At 53.2% G+C, this 17,084-nt stretch overlaps 1 protein-coding gene across 12 annotated transcripts; it reads left to right on the forward strand.

Moving 5' to 3' along the window:
* The first annotated feature begins 3 nt into the window (after nt 1–3).
* Nucleotides 4–9,089, forward strand: Mtg2 (mitochondrial ribosome associated GTPase 2). Of its 12 annotated transcripts, none has more exons than XM_021726381.2 (8): nt 4–523; nt 1,123–1,186; nt 4,054–4,262; nt 5,886–6,033; nt 6,887–7,002; nt 7,371–7,589; nt 7,730–7,868; nt 8,560–9,089. In XM_021726381.2, the coding sequence occupies exons 2-8, from the start codon at nt 1,147–1,149 to the stop codon at nt 8,949–8,951; spliced, it is 1,263 nt and encodes a 420-aa protein (XP_021582056.1). In that variant the 5' UTR covers nt 4–523; nt 1,123–1,146; the 3' UTR covers nt 8,952–9,089. The 12 variants fall into 12 exon arrangements, with proteins under 12 accessions (XP_021582056.1, XP_021582057.1, XP_013214090.1 ...); XM_021726382.2 differs by having other exon boundaries at nt 4–498; XM_013358636.3 differs by having other exon boundaries at nt 4–488.
* The last annotated feature ends 7,995 nt before the right edge of the window (nt 9,090–17,084 follow it).

A 17,084-nucleotide genomic window follows, 5' to 3' on the forward strand; every position in this document is an offset into this window, starting at 1 on the left:
GTGGTGGCTCCTGGGGCCGGCAGTATCGCGGCGGGCAGCCGGGCTTTTCCCCGTTGGTCCCGGCGGCGCCGCCGGGCTCCGCGGGCCGGTGGTCGGGTCTGGGGCGCCGGAGGCCTCCCCGGAACGTGCGGGAGCGCGCCCAGAGGTGGTGGGTGGCGCGGGGTCCCTCAGCGCGCCCTAGTTCCCGGCGACGCCCGCGTGCGCGCCGCGCTCTGAGCGCCCCCGCTCCAGCTGGGCCCCGGAGAGCTAGCGGTGCCTCGGCGAGTGGCCGCCCGGAGTCTCCGCCCTGACCGCCCTGCAGGGCCTCAGGAGGCAGGCGCCACACCCGGGGAGCCGGAGAGTGGCAGTGCCCCCGCCCCTGCCCTGGACTCCGAAGCGGGGAAGCAGGGGGCAGGACCAGCAGAGGCCCGAGGTGACTCCGTGAGTGCCGCCCTGACCTTCAGGCCGGACCGGACTGGCGGGAAGCCCTCCCGCTTTCCTTCCAGGCGGTGGGTCCTGGTGAGGCTCCTGACACGGCAGCCTTGTAAGAGCTGAGCCTCAGCCTCTCTGGGAGGTTTTGGCAGTAACCTGTGGACCAGTACAAGCCGAGCTTGACCCTAGAACCACAGCGACAGTGTCCACCTAAGTCTGTAAAAGCCCTGTCCTGAGGCTGCCAGGCTTGTCTCTGTCAGACCCGATCCTGGGTCGTCTTTATTGTTGTGTGCTCAGCTGGGCCCAGCACAGGGGTACTGTTTCACGGAGCCTGAGGAGAGTTGTGATGATCACAGCTCGCCACACTTGCTGCCCAGTGTGCTGCCCTGGCCACGTGTGGCTGAGTGCCTGAGGAACCAAGTTCACATTTCATTCAATTTTAATTAATTGAAACTTAATAGATCCAAACTTAATAGGGGTTACGATAATGGATAGTATAAGAATAGCCTCATTAGAAAGGAAATCAGGACCACCAGTCAGCACTGCAGAGTGTAGAATCTGTTCCCCTGGCAAATGAGGCCTGCATCATCAGTGGGTTCCCTCAACTCTAGTCAAAAGGTCAGAAAGGAGGTACGCCAAATCAAGCAAGATTTGGAGCTCAGATCTCAGGGGGCTTTGCAGTCAACCTGCTTCTTTATCACTGATCTTCAGGGCTCAGGCTCCAAGACAGATAGCATGAGTTTCTGGCCAAGTTGCTGCAGGCGCACTTGTGTGGGTAAGCTGCAAGTTTCTCTCCCAACCACCAGTTTTTACACTCCTTCCTGGTCCCCTCTTTTAAGTCACCTCTCTGCCTCCAATGTATTTATTTTTATGTGGTACTAAGGATCAAACCAAGGGCCTCACACATGCTAAGCAAGGTTTATACCATTGAGCTACAATCCCAGCCCTCCCAGTTATTTTGCTACTAATGTATAAGAACACAGTTGATTTCTAAGTGTAACCTTGTACCCTGCAACCTTGTCCAGCTCCTTTTTTTTGGGGGGGGGCGGGGACAGGGGGAGAGTAACTGGGGATTCAACTCAGGGGCACTCAACCCAGCCCTATTTATTTAGAGACGATTTCATTAAGATGCTGAGCACCTTGCTGCTGCTAACTCTGGCTTTGAGCTCTTGATCCTCCTGCTTTCGGCCTCATTTCTTGATTCTGATTGTTGATTTGTAGATTTCTTGGGGCCTTCTGTGGAATCCCTCGTCTCTTCTGTAAACAGGGAGTTCTTTTACTGCAATGTCTGCAAGGACTGTGTGGCATAGAGGTGCTCAGCATGGCTGTCTTGCCTTTTTCTCCACCATGACTGAATGTAGCTGGAAGCCCTGGGAGACCTTCTGTCAGTGGGGCAGTGCACCCTTCTCCTGGTTTGCTGTTGCAGTGGTTGTAGGGTCTGCCGCCATGGTGAGGTGCCCCGTGGGTTCTGCCTGTGTGTTCTGGGGCAGCTCCTCCTGAGTCTTGGTGCTTGTCCCTTTCCATGCTGCCAGGATGGAAAGGGACAAGCACTGTTTTGCCATGGGTCCTTCGTGCCTATGCACAAGCAGTATTACTCTCTTCTTTTTGTAAAGTCAGGTTTGATACTGGAGCTTTACTGGCCTATAAAATTAGTTATATAGTCACCATTAGCTCCTCTCCTTTCTGAAAAGGTGTGTTTAAGACTGGTTATTCTTTGAATGTTTGATGGAATTTATCAGAAAACAGCCTGAATCTGGGATTTTGTTTGGGGAATTTTTTTTTTTTTTTTTTCTAACCAGTTCAACTTCTTGAGTAACCTCAGACTGCCTGGGAGTGGTGGATGGCAGGGAAGCTGGATGCAGTGCACTGGCAGCACTGGGAAATAGCTCACGAAGAGCGTGCCCTGGACCAGTGCTGCTGCTGCTGTCCACACCACCCCAGAACACTCACCCCGTGTGTAGATCTTCGTACCAAGCTCTTCTCTAGCTCTTTGGAATGCCAGCTATGTGCCCCACGATTCAAGTCTATTCTGACACTATGCCAGGGAAAGGGGACCTCATAGGCCATATACTCAGTTACATAGAACCACCCCCGTCTTGATACCAGTTGCAAGTAATGGGTCTCCAGGTACCCACACTTCTGTTGGACTTTTCTACAACAAGGAGGGTCCCTCCAGCCTCTCCGCAGGTTCACAGGACTCGGGAAAACTTGTAGCATTTACTTGTTTGTTGTAAAGTATCCATTATTTGTAAGGAGACCACAGAGGATGCAGTGAACAGCCACAGAAAGGCCCCCAGTATGGGAGTTTCTGCTCCTGTGGAATTGGGTGTGGGACCCTCCAGCATATGAAGAGTTTGGCCCGAAAACTCTCCAGACCCCATGGCTTGGGGTGTTGGTGGAGGTTCCTCATGAGGTGTGATCACTTGTTGGCTCAGTCCCAGCCCTTCTCTTTGCTGGAGGACAGGGTGAGGTGAAAGTCTCAAGGTTTGCACCAGGCCTGCTCTTTCTGGTGACCAGCTCTTGTCCTGAAACTATCCAGGGGTCACTGAGAACACCTTATAAAGCAAGCATCCCCCCCTGCACTCCACAAGTCCCGAGGGGTGCGGTGCTCTGGTCAGATGCCACTCTTTACTCCTGTTTTTCCCATCACTCAGGGATCCCTGAGAATCGCTAGGGTCTGGAATGTGGGGTCAGGCCCAGGGCAGAGACCAAGTAGCTGTTGCTCATCACATCACAGCGGGACAGCCAGTGCTGCTCTGTCCTGGTGGGTCAGACCAGCCTGTCCTCACCATCCCTGTCCATTTTCAGGTGAGGAGACTGAGGCAGCAGGTGTGTAACCTTCCCTGGGTCATGCCAAGGAGAGTGGCAAGGCTGGGAGTTTGTTCAGAAGGCATCAGGGTGTCATATATGCTAATTTTGTTACTGAAGGGACTGTAGAGCCTCTTGAATGGGGCCTTGTGCCAAGGTCTATGCTGTCACAGAGAGCAGCCCAAGGAGGGCCAGGGTACCTTGGAAGGTGTGGCAGTGCAGGGCTGCTCATGTTACTGGCCTGAATAGCCAAAATGTAAGAATGAAGGGATCCCGAGCTGGGGATCAGTGGTAGAGCGCTCGCCTCTCACCTGTGAGACCCTGGGTTCAATCCTCAGCACCACGTAAAAATAAATAAAGGTATTGTGCCCAACTCTTATATATATATAAAAAAAGAATGAAGGGATTTCAACCTAAAATGTCCAGTGTTCTCACATTCCAATTTAATTATTTGAAGCTGCAGGAGATTAACACACTCAGTTACACTTGGACAAATGGATATTTTTATTTTGAAACAATTTTGACTTCAGGTTTTGCTTGCCTTTTAACATTTGCATTAAGCAGCTACTCGATATTCCCCAGGGAAGTATTCCCAGTCCTGTGGCAGACCTGACGATTTTGATCTTTGTGTGCATATTCTGCTTACATCACAAATGGGCTGGTGGGCACCACAGGATGCCAGGTGCTTAGCATTGAAACATGGATTATTGGTTAGTCCGGTCTCTCTCAGGCACCCAGGTTCTTTCTCCCATGCACCAGGCACTTTGCTTTAGCTTCAGCTTGACATTCAGGGTTCAACCAAACATCTTATTTTGCCCATTTGGCTCATTTTAGGGGCCATGATCCCTGTGAGGCTGTTCTCAGCAAGTGCTCAGACCCTGTTGGAGGGCCTGGCACAGTGGACCCTGTCTGCACAGGCCAGCCTCAGGTCCTGCCGGCTCCTTCCACAGCAGGCTTCACCCAGGATGCTGTCAGTGGGCTGCGTGGACCACACCAAGCATCAGGAGACCCCTGGAAAGAAGCCACTCTCTGAGAAAAAACTGGTGAGATTTCTCAGCTGGGAGCACCCTGCCATGGGCTCCCCTTTGGAAGGTAGCAGGGTGTCATATATGCTGATTTTGTTACTGAAGGGACTGAAGAGCCTCTTGAATGTAGCTCTTCAAGGACTGTGCTGTCACAGAGAGCAGCCCAAGGAGGGCCAGGGTACCTTGGAAGGTGTGGCAGTGCAGGGCTGCTCATGTTACTGGCCTGAATAGCCGGCATGTAAGAATGAAGGGATCTTAACCTAAAATGTCCAGGGAGAAGTGGCCCTTTGGTTTTATAGTTTAAGTATTACAATTATTCTTCTTCTGTTTACCAAAACCTATTTAAAACAAGAATGGTCTTTTAACTAAATTTAAGAAAATACAGCTGGGCGTGGTGGCACATGCCCATGATCCCAGTGCTTGGGAGGCTGAGGCAGTAAGATCATGAGTTCAATTCCAACCTCAGCAATTTAGCAAGTCCCTGAGCAGCTCATTGAGACTCTGTCTCTAAATAAAGTATAAAAAGGTCTAGGGATGTGGCTCAGTGGTTAAGTGCCCCTGGGTTCATTCCCTAGTATCAAAAAAAGAAGAAAAATACATGTTTGCATCTCACTCAGTCTCCTGCAGTGCTCCAGGTGCATTCTAAGAGCAGGGCCTCCAGAGGAAGAACTCTGGTCAGCTCAGGAGCAAAGCAATGCCTGCCTAGCCACTTGTTTACAAAAGAAGGGAAGAGAGTGGGGAACTTGGGCAGGCAGCAGGCAGATCAAGGATCTGGCATCTGGTGGCCGAGGGAATGCCCCTTCCTGGGTTAGGCCCAAGTCTGCATCTTACCACTTCTGTTTTTCCCCAATCAGGTGGGTCCTGATTTTGTTGGCACATAGCAAAATGGCACAATGAGTTTTTGAAATGGTAATTCATGGTTCCAAGTGGTGGTACTGGGGAATCATAAACTCTTTATATAACCCACTGGGTGGGAAATACACATGACCTGAGTCCTGAGGAAGGCAGAGGACTGTCAGGGCCCAAGGGTATGTCTGTCCTTGCAGACCTGCAGAAAGCAGGCATCCCCATGGATACATTTTGGGCATGGGCACTGTGCCTGGGGCCTGGGGTAGCTGGACTTGTAAGACGAGCTAACGTGTGTTAACTAAACTAGTTAGTTGTTCTGCTTCTTTAGCTGGTTGTGCCTGCCTTCAGGACCTATAGAGAGAGCTGCTCTGAAGAAGGGCTCTGTGTACCACCTCTCTGCATGTCACAGAGAAGCCCTAGCAGTTAGGGACAGAGAGTCTCCTCTCTTCACAGCTGAAAGTCCAGGAGAGACTCCACCTTAACCTTGCTGCAGCCTACAGAACTAGAACTAGAATGTTAGCGAAGACCGGACTGTTGGTAATGTGTCCCATTGGAGATAGCTGGGTTCTCTTTAGGTTGGAAATGCCGAGTTCCTTTTTCAAGGAACTGAAGCCTAAAAAAATTGTCATGACTTGTGAAAACTGATTTTTATCTTTGGATTTTAGGAGAGATTAGTAATACTATCACCATAAACTTCTAATTTTATAAAAAGGCATATTTCTCATGGATACTTGGTCTCTTGGAAGGACTGTGGGGTGTAGCTAACTCTGTAGGTGTCTGTGCTTTCTGTAGAAGAGGTATTTTGTGGACCATCGGAGAGTGCTTGTTCGAGGAGGAAATGGAGGCTCTGGCGTGAGCTGCTTCCACAGCGAGCCCCGCAAGGAGTTCGGGGGCCCTGATGGTGGAGATGGTGGCAACGGTGGCCATGTCATCCTGAGAGGCACGTGCCCTGGGAGTATCTGGGGAAGAGCCGGGTCCTCACATCTACCTTCTTGTCCTGACGTGTCTTACATTAAATACTTGATATGTAAACTTTTTATAAAGCATGTGGATGTTCATAAATGGTGCACTGAAAGCCAGGCATGGAAGTGCAGCCCCTAATTCCAGCCACTTGAGAGGCTGAGGCAGGAGACTTGCAAGTTTAAGTCCAGGCTCTGCACCTTAGTGAAATGCTGTCTCAAAAATAAGAGAGCAGGGGGCTGGGGACAGGGCTTAGTTGGTAGAGTGCTTGCCTCACATGCACAAGGCCCTGGGTTCAATTCCCAGCACCACAAAAAAAAAAAAAGAGAGAGAGAGATAAGGTGTGGCTTATTGATAGGGTGCTGCCTAGCATGTCCTAGCCCTGGGCTCAGTGTCCAATGTTGCCAAACAAAAGAACAGTGTGCTAAAGAAAGAAATCAGCCTCGAGTGCTTTCTTTTTTTGTCCGGGACACAAACGTAGTTTGTGTTTAGGAATCTTAGCATGATAGTAGATGTCAGAGCCTCAGTCTTAGTCAGCACACATAAGCCCAAGTGCTGCAGAAGCTAGGAACAGAGCATCTACAGCATAGTAAAACAGAGCTTTTTTTACATTGATGGCATCATGAGTAACTTCAGAATTTTCAGGAATGGAAGTTTCTTTGAAGGAAAGTAAGAGCTTGATTTTTAATTGTGTTGCTTGTGAGTAATGCCTGTCCCAGCTCTATTCCTTATCTCGTGTGCATCCTAAGCCTCCTGGGCAAGACAGAACATTAGCCACAGGCACTTGTTCTGTCTCAACCAAAGGGACATCTTTGTTCTTGCTCTGCCTCTAGCTGACCAGCAAGTCAAGTCGCTGTCGTCGGTCCTATCCCAGTATCAGGGTTTCAGTGGAGAAGATGGTGGCAGGAAGAACTGCTTTGGCCGGAGTGGCGCCATGCTCTTCGTCCGGGTAAGCCCAACTGTTGTATCCACCTCTCCTGTCATTGGCATCAACTGCTCAAGGCACGGGTGACAAGGCAGGGGGAGTACATGCCGCACAGGTCTTTGGGCACTAGCGTGGGCCCTGTGCAGATGAAGAGGCCTCAAAGCGGGCAACCCACAGAGCACACCTGTGCCCGTCTCTGGCCAAGGCAGTCCTCTCATTTTAGAAACACTGAAAAACACTGCTAAAGCCACTGAGCAGTCTGATTGACTGTGAACAGCCCCATGGAACTCTTGGTGGCCAGGCTTATGCTTGGTGGCTGTGAGAGGAGGGGTTACCTTGCAGCCCCCTCCCCGATTGTGCACTGTAACTCATGAATACCGTGCTGCTTTCAGGTTCCCGTGGGCACCTTGGTGAAGGAAGGCAGTGAGGTCGTGGCCGACTTGTCCCAGCGGGGCCAGGAGTACATCGCTGCACTGGGCGGGGCAGGCGGGAAAGGCAACCGCTTCTTCCTGGCCAATGACAACCGAGCCCCTGTGACTTGCACCCCTGGAGAGCCGGGTCAGGAACGCGTTCTCCACCTGGAGCTCAAGACGGTGGCCCATGCTGGGATGGTGGGTCCCTGGTGGCAAGACGAGCTACTGGCTTAGGAGACAGTAACAGCTTCTCAGCTCATTGGTCCCATCTCAGCCAGCTGCCAACTGCAGCATGAAGGGCCTTCCCAGAGTCACGGGCTATCTTCTCTGTCTTCCAGGTCGGCTTTCCCAATGCTGGGAAGTCCTCGCTCCTCCGGGCCATTTCAAATGCAAAACCTGCTGTGGCTTCCTACCCATTCACCACCTTGAAGCCCCATGTGGGGATTGTTCACTATGAAGGTCACCAACAGGTAGCAGGTAGAGCATCCAGAATCTGCCCCCAGGGGAGTTGAGGTGATCTGAGCAATTCAGGAAAATAACCAACTCCCAAGCTTGGCTTACTGTTTTTCCTAAATAAAACAATTTTAGTGAGTCTGTTCTGTCCTAAAATCAGCACCACTCCCTGGAATCCAAGTTTCAGGTCAGATCTGTGAGTACAAGTTTCCAACCTGAGGAGTTCTGCCATGGCTTCATTCTTCCATTGTGAACTCTGCCCTGATGTAGACGACGTGTGATTTAAAAAGCTTTCCCTGTACCATTCTGAGAGAAGAAAACTTTTTCCAGAAGATAATGTACCCATTAAAAATAGCCTGCTGGAAAGGTGGTTTGTATAGCACTTTATGTTTGCAAAGTGCTCCATAATGGTTTCCCTCAGTAATCAAATTATTAATAGAGTGCAGGAAGCCGTTTTTCCTTTTTGGATCATGTTTGAAGCCAGGAAGGACAGGAACGAGTTAAGCACTCCTCATCAGATCAGCATCATCTTGCATTCTGCAGATCTGAAGGCTGAGTCAACTCCAGGGCCTGGCCCCCCAGCCACCGGGTAAAACTCTGCACCTCCCAGGATCCTTGAAGGAGCCCTGGCTTCAGGCCCCACTCCCATCCCTGAGGTTGAAAGTCAGTCCAGCCTGTGGGGCCCACCATGACCCTATGCTCTTGTTTCCTACAGTGGCAGACATCCCGGGCATCATCCGAGGCGCCCACCAGGACAAGGGTCTGGGACTCAGCTTCCTCAGGCACATTGAGCGCTGCCGCTTCCTCTTGTTCATAGTGGACCTTTCCCTACCAGAGCCATGGACTCAAGTGGAGGATTTAAAGTACGAACTGGAAAAGTACGAAGAAGGCCTGTCTGAGAGGCCCCATGTGGTTGTTGCAAACAAGATTGATCTCCCCCAGGCCAGAGCCCATCTGCCCCAGCTCCAGGACCACCTGGGACAGGTCATCGCCCTGTCGGCAGTGACTGGGGAGAACCTGGAACAGCTGCTGCTGCACTTGCAGGTGCTACACAGGGCCTACGTGGAGGCCGAGCTAAAGCGAGGCAGCCAGCCTCTCAGGTGGTAGCAGTGCACAGTGGCACCTGTGTTCCAGGACAGGGTACTGCACAGGCAGTGGACACAGGGGCCTCCAGGCCACCACACAAGCAAACCTGATTATAAAATGTGGGTGGTTTTGAACACATAAGAGAAAGTGCTTGTAATATTGGAGAGTGTTGGTGCTTCTGTTTTCCCTGCCAACTTAGGGCTCCCCCACTCTCTGGCCTAGTGCTCCCTCAGGTGGTGGAGCATTCTCTGCCACCTGACACCACCTGCTCCCAAGTGCCTTGCTGACTAATTTGCTAACTTGACTCATTTGTGCTAATTAACACCCCTAATTAGGAGGAGGACCATGCCACTGGCTGATGTTAGCAAACGCTGCTGCTGCTGCTGCTGTGCACGCACACGGGCTGCTAGGGGAGCTCAGCAGAAGAGCGCAGCCAGAGCCTGGGGCTCGCGCATGTTAGCACATGTGGCAGAGGCAGCCTTTGGTGTCTACTGCCTGTGACCCACAGCCTTGTGGTGCAGCAGGGCCTGGGCACAGCTTCTCAGTGGTGCTGCCTGCTATTCCCAAACACCAAGACGGACCTGGCTTCGCGACTGAGTGCACCCAATATCCGGCACAGGCACGCCCTGCCTCTGGCTCTGCTCAGTGTGCACAGCGGGTTGCTAACTGCAGGCAACAGGAGCCTGAATGGCCAGCATCACTCTCAGCAGGCGGCCAAAGCAGTGCTCTGCTTGCTGGGGTTTGAAGAGAACCCTTGCTTTGGGCCAGGCAGTCACCAAGACTCAGCAGGTCCTGTAGGGACATTATTGGCCTTCTTCCTAAGGCTGAACTGCCAACAAGAGCTATGCTCTCTCTTCCAGGTGCTGTGCTCTAGAAAGCAGTCTCTTTCCCATGGGGGGCTCAAGTTTGCCCCAGGCACCTCACTGAGTACAAGTGGGGCAGGATGAAGGTGGCCTACCCTTCAGAATGCTGCCCCTAAGACCCCAGTGTCTCTCTGACATGTCCCTGATGACCATCAGAATGGCGGGGACAACAGAAGACAGAGAAGGGGCCCTCAGCATTTGGGGAGATACCTGTCACAGGGTGAGGTTTGCCACAGGATCTTAGGCCAGCCAGGAATGCTCTGTGCAGAGGTCCTTTCTGTGCATTGGGGTTGAGCTGCCTTGAATAATAGGCCTGTGCCTAGGCTTTCAGGAGCAATTCCGTTTTGATCTAACATCAAATCTGCAACTAGAACATGAGGTCCTTTACCCAAAGCTTTATTTTAATGTCTTGTAATTTCAAAGGTCCTCGTGCTCTAGAAACCAGGGATGGGTCTTGCATCTGTTTGCTTTCTCTTTCAGGCCACCACAAAGGATTTTGTAGTCAAGCCTGGCCTGAGAGCGTTAATTATCCATAGCTTTCATCTTTGTGCAGGGCCTCCCTTCCCTGACCCCGTCACAGCCCCCGCCCAGCCTCCCTGTGGTTCAGAGGCCTTGGTCTGGGCTGGCTCCTCAAGAGTTGAGGACACAACTATCAGTCCTTGGCTGAGACCATTGCCACACCATCGCTGGTGTTGCCTGAGCTTTCCTGACAACAGAAAGCCCTGTGGCTTCCTAACACTATTCTCCTTTAGGAAGGAAAAGTTGGACTCAGTCTACCTGCCAAGTTCCTGTTTGCTTTTACAGACAGTTTTCTTTTTGCCATTCTGGTTTTTTAATTTTTTTTTCTTTAGTTTTCGGTGGACACAATACCTTTATTTTTATTTGGTGCTAAGGATCGAACCCAGTGTCTCATGCCTCATTCTATCACTGAGCCACAACCCCAGCCCCTAATTTTTTTTTAAACCTTCATTATTTATTTTTGTGGTACTAAGGATGGAACCCAATGCCTCACACATACTAGGCAAGCACTGTGCCACTGAGCCTCAGCCCCTCAACTCACCCTCTTAAAGCCTGCCTTATGGTGGTTAGTAGACACTCAGGGTTGTGTGCCTGTCACTGCATCCAGAGGTTTCCAGTCCCCAAAGAAACCCTGTCCCTATCAGACATTACCCCTTTTCCCTGGTTCCAGATACTAGTTAAGTGTCCCCGCGACCCACCTCTGACCTTGCCTTCTCCTTTCTTCCTGCAGCTGGAGGCCAGCCTCAGGTGGCCATTACCCCAGCCTTTAGTGGCAGGTGCATTCCCCTGCACCAGTCATGAGGCAGGTTCTGCCTTCCAAGGCAGAAGGGAACACCAGTCCTCCCACACAGGGCCTTTGGTTCTCATTCTGCCCTAGCAGCCTTAAAGGAGCTGACCCCAAAAAGGCTGTGGGCAAGTATCTGTGGAATGAGCAAGTGAGTGGGCACCAGTTCTGGGTACATTTACTTAATTCAAACGAGAAGGTAGTGCTAGAAGACTCAGGCAGCCTTGCCCTGTCCCCATTGTTCATCCCAACTTTCTGCCCCCTCCTCCATCACACAACTCCCTCCCCTGCCATCCCAATTGCTTGCCCCCTCCCACTCCATCCCAGCTCCCTTATTCAGTGACCATACCAGTCTCCAGTGCTTACTGTACCTAAGGAGCCCTGTACCAGGGCAGGCTGTATGTATCTGCTCTGTGTTGTTTTCTGTCTCCCATTATCTGTCCTCACTGACTGGTGACATTTCTCAGACACTTCAGTAAGCCAGCTTTTTGTTGCTGGAGGTTTTCCCTTGGATGTGGGTCAGCCACCTACAAACAGTGGCCAGAGGCCCTCCAAGATGGGTCTGGCCTGCCCTGAGGCAGTCCTCAGTCTGTCTTGCTTGGGAGCCTGCCTCCTGTGGATAGTCACCCCCAGTGGTTCTGCATGAGTATCTGCCATGAGCTGCAATCTGGCTACGCCATGATTTTTCTGGAAGCCGGCCTGAAAATGGGGACCCAAGCTTCAGGATACAAAATGTCCCTAAATTCCCCAGCTTTGAGCCCTGTACTCCACCCTTAGCCTGGCACCTTTGCTCTAGAGCTTCTATCCACTTGGTCCAGAGACCAAGCCTCCAGTTCCAGGAGGGCTTTGGGCGTGTGCTCTCAGCCTGTCCTCCCATCTACTGCCCCAGGTCTGCTTCAAGATTTGTGTGGATGGGGCTGGGGATGTGGCTCAAGCGGTAGCGCGCTCGCCTGGCATGCGTGCGGCCCGGGTTCGATCCTCAGCACCACATACCAACAAAGATGTTGTGTCCGCCCAGAACTAAAAAATAAATATTAAAAATTCTCTAAAAAAAAAAAAAAAAAAAAAAAAAAAAAAGATTTGTGTGGATGTGTCTGGCCCACACTTCCTTTGTGCACAGAGGTTCCCACCTGCCACATTGCCTTTCTATCGATGGTGGGAAATAGAAGCCAGCAGGGCACGATGTTTCCAGGGAAGGCCAAGGGGGCTGGCCTGCTTTCCAGCAGGGCAGGTTTCCCTTGGCCCCAGAAGATGGAAGCCATAGGCAGCTTTAGTGGCAGAGAGAGTGCAAGTGGAGCCCACCTCACAGCTTCCGCCTAGGTGTCCCAACCTTCCCTGACCAATGGGGCAGCCCCAGCCAGAACTCCAAGGGCCCTGCCACTCCTACTCTGCCCTGGGTCCATAGTGTGGTCCCGTCTGGCTAGCCTGGCAACCTGAGGCCCAGCTGAGGCAGAGCTACCTGATACTCCCCAGGGAGCCAGGACAAGTCCAGATGTGGGACAACAGAGGCATTCCCTCCCAGTTCTGGAGACCAGAAGCCTAGGATCCAAGTGTTAGAATCCCTAGGGAGCGTCCTTGTGTCCTCTTTCAGCTCCCAGTGGCTCCTGCTATCCTCAGACCTCTGCTGCCATCTTCATGTGGCATCTCCCTGTATTCCTTTGTCCTCTTCTTAGGAACCCATTATTGGACATAAGGTGCTCTCTAAATTCAGGATGCCCTCCTCTGACTACTTTGACAGAGCTTCTCTTTCTGACCAAGGTATATCCTGAAACTCTGGATGGACATGAGTGCTGGCCTATCAGCCCCATGTGACACGCCTTCTCTGATGCCACCTGTGCCTTAGGAGGGGTGTCGTGCCATGGGCTGGGGCGTCTGTGAGTCCCTCCCTTCTCCCTGTCTTCATCCACATCAATGCATCAGCCTCAGCTCCTCTCTTGGGATTATCACTGCAACCTTCTAATGCCCCCGCGCCCCGTGCCTTTTCCATTTGGCAGGTGCAGGACCCTAAGTGTGACAAATTACTCTGCAGGACAGGGCTCCTGCTGCCCTGCCAGCCATTCCCTGGCCACGCTGAGGGCACAACCTAGACTACAGCCTCCTACTGACCCCTGTGACCAAATGCCCCCCATTTGGAAGCAAAGACAGCCCACCATCTAGGCCTTCAGCACCTGCTGCCACCCTCACATATTGCCTGAGAAGGTGACATGGTTTTGTGTGCAGTGTCCCCAATACCTGAGACAACACTAGCACCAGGGCCAGATGTGAAGGACAGGCATACTGAGTGTACTCGTGTTAGGGTATGTGAAGGTGTTCACCAGTAGGGGACACAGTTAAAGGACATGGGGTGGGAAGCTGCCTGCCCTGACCAGCTGCCTGGAGGCCAGGCAGGTGCAGAGGCCATGTCCCCAGGGTGGACCACTGTGACTGTCTGTGTTGCAGCAGATTGCACAGAGACAGGGGCCGCAGGGGTGGGAGATGGGGGACAGGGAGGTGCCACTGCCAGGCAGGGGCAGTAGGAGGGTCAACAGAGGTGGGGATCCTAAATCCACACAGTGCTGTGGGTGGGGTTGGGAGGCGCGCAGAGGTAGGGTGCCTGCCTGGCCTGCCTGAGGCCCTGCTTCGCCCTCAGCACCCCATAAAGGACCCTGGAGTCTCATGGGCAATGGCTCCAGAGGGAAGAGGAACAGTCCCAAGGCGGACAGTGGTGGCAACTGCAGAGCTGGTGAATGTGCTTGAGGCTGCTGAGGTGTGCACTTACAGGAGGGTGGATGGCAGATTCATGTGACATATGCTTTATGCCACGAAGACGAAAATTGCCAGAACCTCACACATGAGCACACGTTCATGTGGGTGCAGGTAGGATGGGCAGCGTGTGGATACTGGGTGTCATCTCCTCCTATGGACCTGTGGTTCCGCTAGCGAACATCGGGCAGTGGGTGCTCAGGGTCTCTGCACCGTCATGCCCCTCACCCCCAGCATGTGAGTCTATGGCAAACTCAAAGGAAAGGCAGGACACCTTAGCCAGAGTGTCACTGTCCAGCAAGCCTCTGGCTGTCCCCAGCTGGCAGTCTGTCTGGAACACCGTTTGATGAGGGAATGGGTACCTGCAGTTGAGGGGACACATAGAGGAGTCTATTGAGGCCTGAACTTCCTTGGCATGAGGACTTCCAGTGAATGTCCCTCCCTCCCTCTTCCTCTATGGGGACTCCTGGTGGCGTGGCCATCAGCCCCACAAGGGTAAAAGAATCCACACATGGTGGATATGTTCACATTCGTGTCGCCAGCCCCACCCATGGTCAGCATGTGGCCCTTCTGAAACAAGTTAGGCTCTGACTCCCATCCCGGCATGCAGAATGGGTGACCTCTCACGCAGGCCAGTGGCCCCCAGCCCATACCCACTGAACCTGGGGGTGGGAGCCAGGGTTACCTGGGGCACTGCGGTGGCTACTGGGGACAGGCTGTGTGACAGACAGCGCTGCCTGGTCATTCTTTCTAGCCATCATTTTGTTGCTAAAGAGACTTTTCTTAACAAAAGCCAGTGTCTTTCCCCAAATCCAGGAAATCACCGGATACTCTACTGTGGCCCCTGGGGACAGGACTGGCCTTGGCCCAGAAAATTGCTCTGCTCAGCCGCTGGGCTGGGTGGTGGGATATGGTGAGGGGCGAGCTCGGCTAGGACCTGGGGCAGTGTGTCAGCTCCACGTGGACCTGTGTACTGAGGCTGGCCTAACTTGTCAAGCACACTCACTTCAGCTATCCTGGATGTGTGGGACCTGTCCTGGGTCAGGGTCCTCTGGGGTCACTGGGCTACATGGCCAAGGACAGAGCAAAGCCTCGTGGTTCTGGTGGCTAGTCCCCTCAGGATTGGTCAGGACTCTGACTCCAGGGGCAGAGGCAGAAGCTTGCCTGCTGGGAACAATCTGGGAGGCACAGGACAGAGCAAGAGGTCTCCTGCCAGGGTGGCCGGAGCTCTTCCTGGATCCCCTCACAGCCCTGCCTCCATTCTGCCACCTGGCCCCAGCCCTGCCAAGTCAATCTGCCATCCAGCTCTTTTGCCAGGAAGGCACTGTCCTGTATACCTCTGCCTGGAATGACCCTCAGGCCCCCTTGGGCCCTGGGATAGACTGGCAGCTGGACAGACTGAAGGAAGCCCTGAGGTAGTGGGTGCTGGGAAACTTAGCCAATAGTGCTCTAAGTATCTTCCTGTGCCCGGACCACCCCAGGTAGGCTCCAGCCAGTGCCTCCCAACCAGCTGCCCCTGTGTACGCTGGCACGGCCCCAGCAGTGGTTGCTCTCTCCCTGAGATGGGTCCTATGCCCTGTGTCCACTAGCTGTGTGGCCCACAGGGACCACTGAGGAAAGGCTAGAGCTTATTGGTCAAAGGGGCATACTGAAGGGCCCAGTCCTGGCCCCAGGCAGCATCTGGGTGGCCCTACAGGTTTCCATGGCCCAACAGCCCTCAGAGTCCATTGGGGGCTCAGGCCCAGTGGTCCCTGCCACCCAGATGGACAACCCCTGCCATTCCTGGAGAAGGAGAAGCCTGGTGCAGGGTCTAGCATAAAGCATGCAGTGGGGGGGGGTTGTGGACCTCATCCTTTCCCTGGGTGCATCTTTCTGAAATACCTGCATTAGAATTTGACTCACTGAGTTTAACATCAGCCCAGAATGTGAAGCTCCACCTCTCCCTGGGTACTTAGTTCATCATTCTAGCATAAAAAATGGCTTGGAGGGAATGGGACAAGGGACATGTTTTCTGGCTTAGAGGTGATAATGGACCAGGTGAGACCCTGAAGGACTAAGCCCACCAGGGAGGCATCACTGAGGAAGTGGCCCACTGGCCATCCACTGTCCTGGCTTGTCAGAGTCTGTGGGTCTGCCATGGTGGATCCTCAGATCACGATGGCCAGGAGCCCAGGAGGGAGGGCTGCAGGCAGGCTTCCCACTGCAGAGCTGCCCCACTCTGACCCCAGCTTGGAACCGGGTCTACTGGGGTCTTTAAAGAGACCCAGCATGGACAGCAGAGACCTGTGGAGGCTGTCAAGTGTGTGCTGTCTGAGCATGGCGGACCAGTGGCTCAGAGGGGCGGACCACCCCGTCGTCTCACGGTCAGAAGCTCCATCTTCCCCACCTCCCCCTCTCTTGCTCCTTTGAAGGGCATTTGCATGCCTCTTTGGGGTCTGTGTCTGGCATTCCAGCAAGAGACCTCGCAGGAGGGAAGGGACCAGGTGCTCTCAGGGCACCTGCTTACTGGTCCGACACCCTTGTGGCAGCCTGTTGACAGGTAGGATGTCACCTCTCAGCTTCTATAGCCTGCTGTGTTGGAAAATGTTTTCCTGCCAGTTGCACACAGTTAAATTTGAGCCACTGAATACTCCACATTTTTATTCATCAAAGAACCGATGCATCATGGTCAGGATGCCACCTGGGCTGTGTCTTGCTGAGCAGGATCTTTCTCATCATGATGGCTTTAGGAAGGAAAGCGTGTGGATGACTTGTGAAACCTGAAGCACTAGGCCTCACTTTAGGCAAAGCTGCATCCAGGTGCTCAGGCGATGGCCTCAGGAGGCTCTCCTTCCACCTCTCAGCTTGGCTTGTCTCCGCACTGGCTACCCGGCTCAGGTGACCTCAGCCTTGGAGGCTGCCAGGCCAGCAACGGCATTTGGAGAAGGCCCATCCTTCCAAGGCTCCGGCCAAAGTACCAGCATTGCTTCTGGCTTACCAGGCTGTGGCTGTGGGCCACCTTAGGCCATCCTGGTGATTCTGGCTGGCCGTGCCTGGGACCCCCACTCATCCTAAGCCCAGGGTTGGGTGGCACTGCTGGAGTGAGGAAGGCATGGTTCCCCAAAGAAAAGTGCTTCTCCCAGAAAGGTGCCCAGCGTCCTGTTCCTGGAAGAGGACAAGAAGGTGGCCCAGAGAGCTAAGGGTTCCAGGAGGAAAGCAGCCCTAGATTAGCCTCTCTCGTTAGCTCTGTGATGTGAGCAGGTCACT

This window comes from Ictidomys tridecemlineatus, chromosome 5 (assembly GCF_052094955.1).
Source record: "Ictidomys tridecemlineatus isolate mIctTri1 chromosome 5, mIctTri1.hap1, whole genome shotgun sequence".
Classification (NCBI taxonomy): domain Eukaryota; kingdom Metazoa; phylum Chordata; class Mammalia; order Rodentia; family Sciuridae; genus Ictidomys; species Ictidomys tridecemlineatus.

Excerpts from the sequence above, each read along its gene's own strand:
- Mtg2 (XM_021726380.3), top strand. The coding sequence starts at position 985 with ATGAGGCCTGCATCATCAGTGGGTTCCCTCAACTCTAGTCAAAAGGTC. Across the intron at positions 1,187-4,053 it reads CTGCAGGCGCACTTGTGTGG|GGGCCATGATCCCTGTGAGG; the intron begins GTAAGCTGCAAG and ends GGCTCATTTTAG. Across the intron at positions 4,263-5,885 it reads CACTCTCTGAGAAAAAACTG|AAGAGGTATTTTGTGGACCA; the intron begins GTGAGATTTCTC and ends TGCTTTCTGTAG.